The sequence below is a fragment of the Macadamia integrifolia genome, unplaced genomic scaffold, assembly GCF_013358625.1.
Source record: "Macadamia integrifolia cultivar HAES 741 unplaced genomic scaffold, SCU_Mint_v3 scaffold2695, whole genome shotgun sequence".
In the NCBI taxonomy this organism is placed as follows: Eukaryota; Viridiplantae; Streptophyta; class Magnoliopsida; order Proteales; family Proteaceae; genus Macadamia; species Macadamia integrifolia.
In genome coordinates, this window is record NW_024868893.1 from 35,001 (window position 1) to 35,460 (window position 460).

The 460-nt window shown below is 44.3% G+C and overlaps 1 protein-coding gene across 1 annotated transcript in view; it reads left to right on the forward strand.

The window, feature by feature from the left end:
- The window catches only part of LOC122067077 (NADH dehydrogenase [ubiquinone] iron-sulfur protein 2), an 8,499-nt gene extending 8,039 nt beyond the window's left edge, over positions 1-460 (forward strand). The window contains exon 3 of the mRNA XM_042630932.1: positions 149-460. Within this exon, the coding sequence (XP_042486866.1) occupies positions 149-410 (262 nt within the window). The 3' untranslated portion in view covers positions 411-460. The remainder of the gene's footprint in view (positions 1-148) is intronic.

Genomic DNA, 460 nt, shown 5'->3' on the forward strand with positions numbered 1-460 from the left:
TCAATCTATAGATAGAAAGCCCTATGATGGGAAACTACCACGTTAGGTCTGGAGAGAGATGGGACCGGTTATATAATAGGGGGAGCAGATGCAAGCTTTTTCTTTCAATAGCCGGCCAAATGACTACAGGATCATCGGTCTACTCTACCTCAATTCACCATTTCGAACCTTATACAGAAGGTTTTTCCGTACCAGCTCCTTCTACCTATACCGCAGTTGAAGCACCTAAAGGAGAATTTGGTGTCTTTCTGGTCAGTAATGGAAGCAATCGTCCCTACCGTCGTAAAATAAGAGCACCTGGCTCTGCCCATTCACAAGGACTCGATTCTATGTCCAAACATCACATGCCAGCAGATGTGGTCACCATCATAGGTACTCAAGATATTGTGTCTGGAGAGGTAGATAGATAGGACTACTAGTTGCTCGATCAGGACCCTAGCTTTATTGCGAGCAAAAAAAA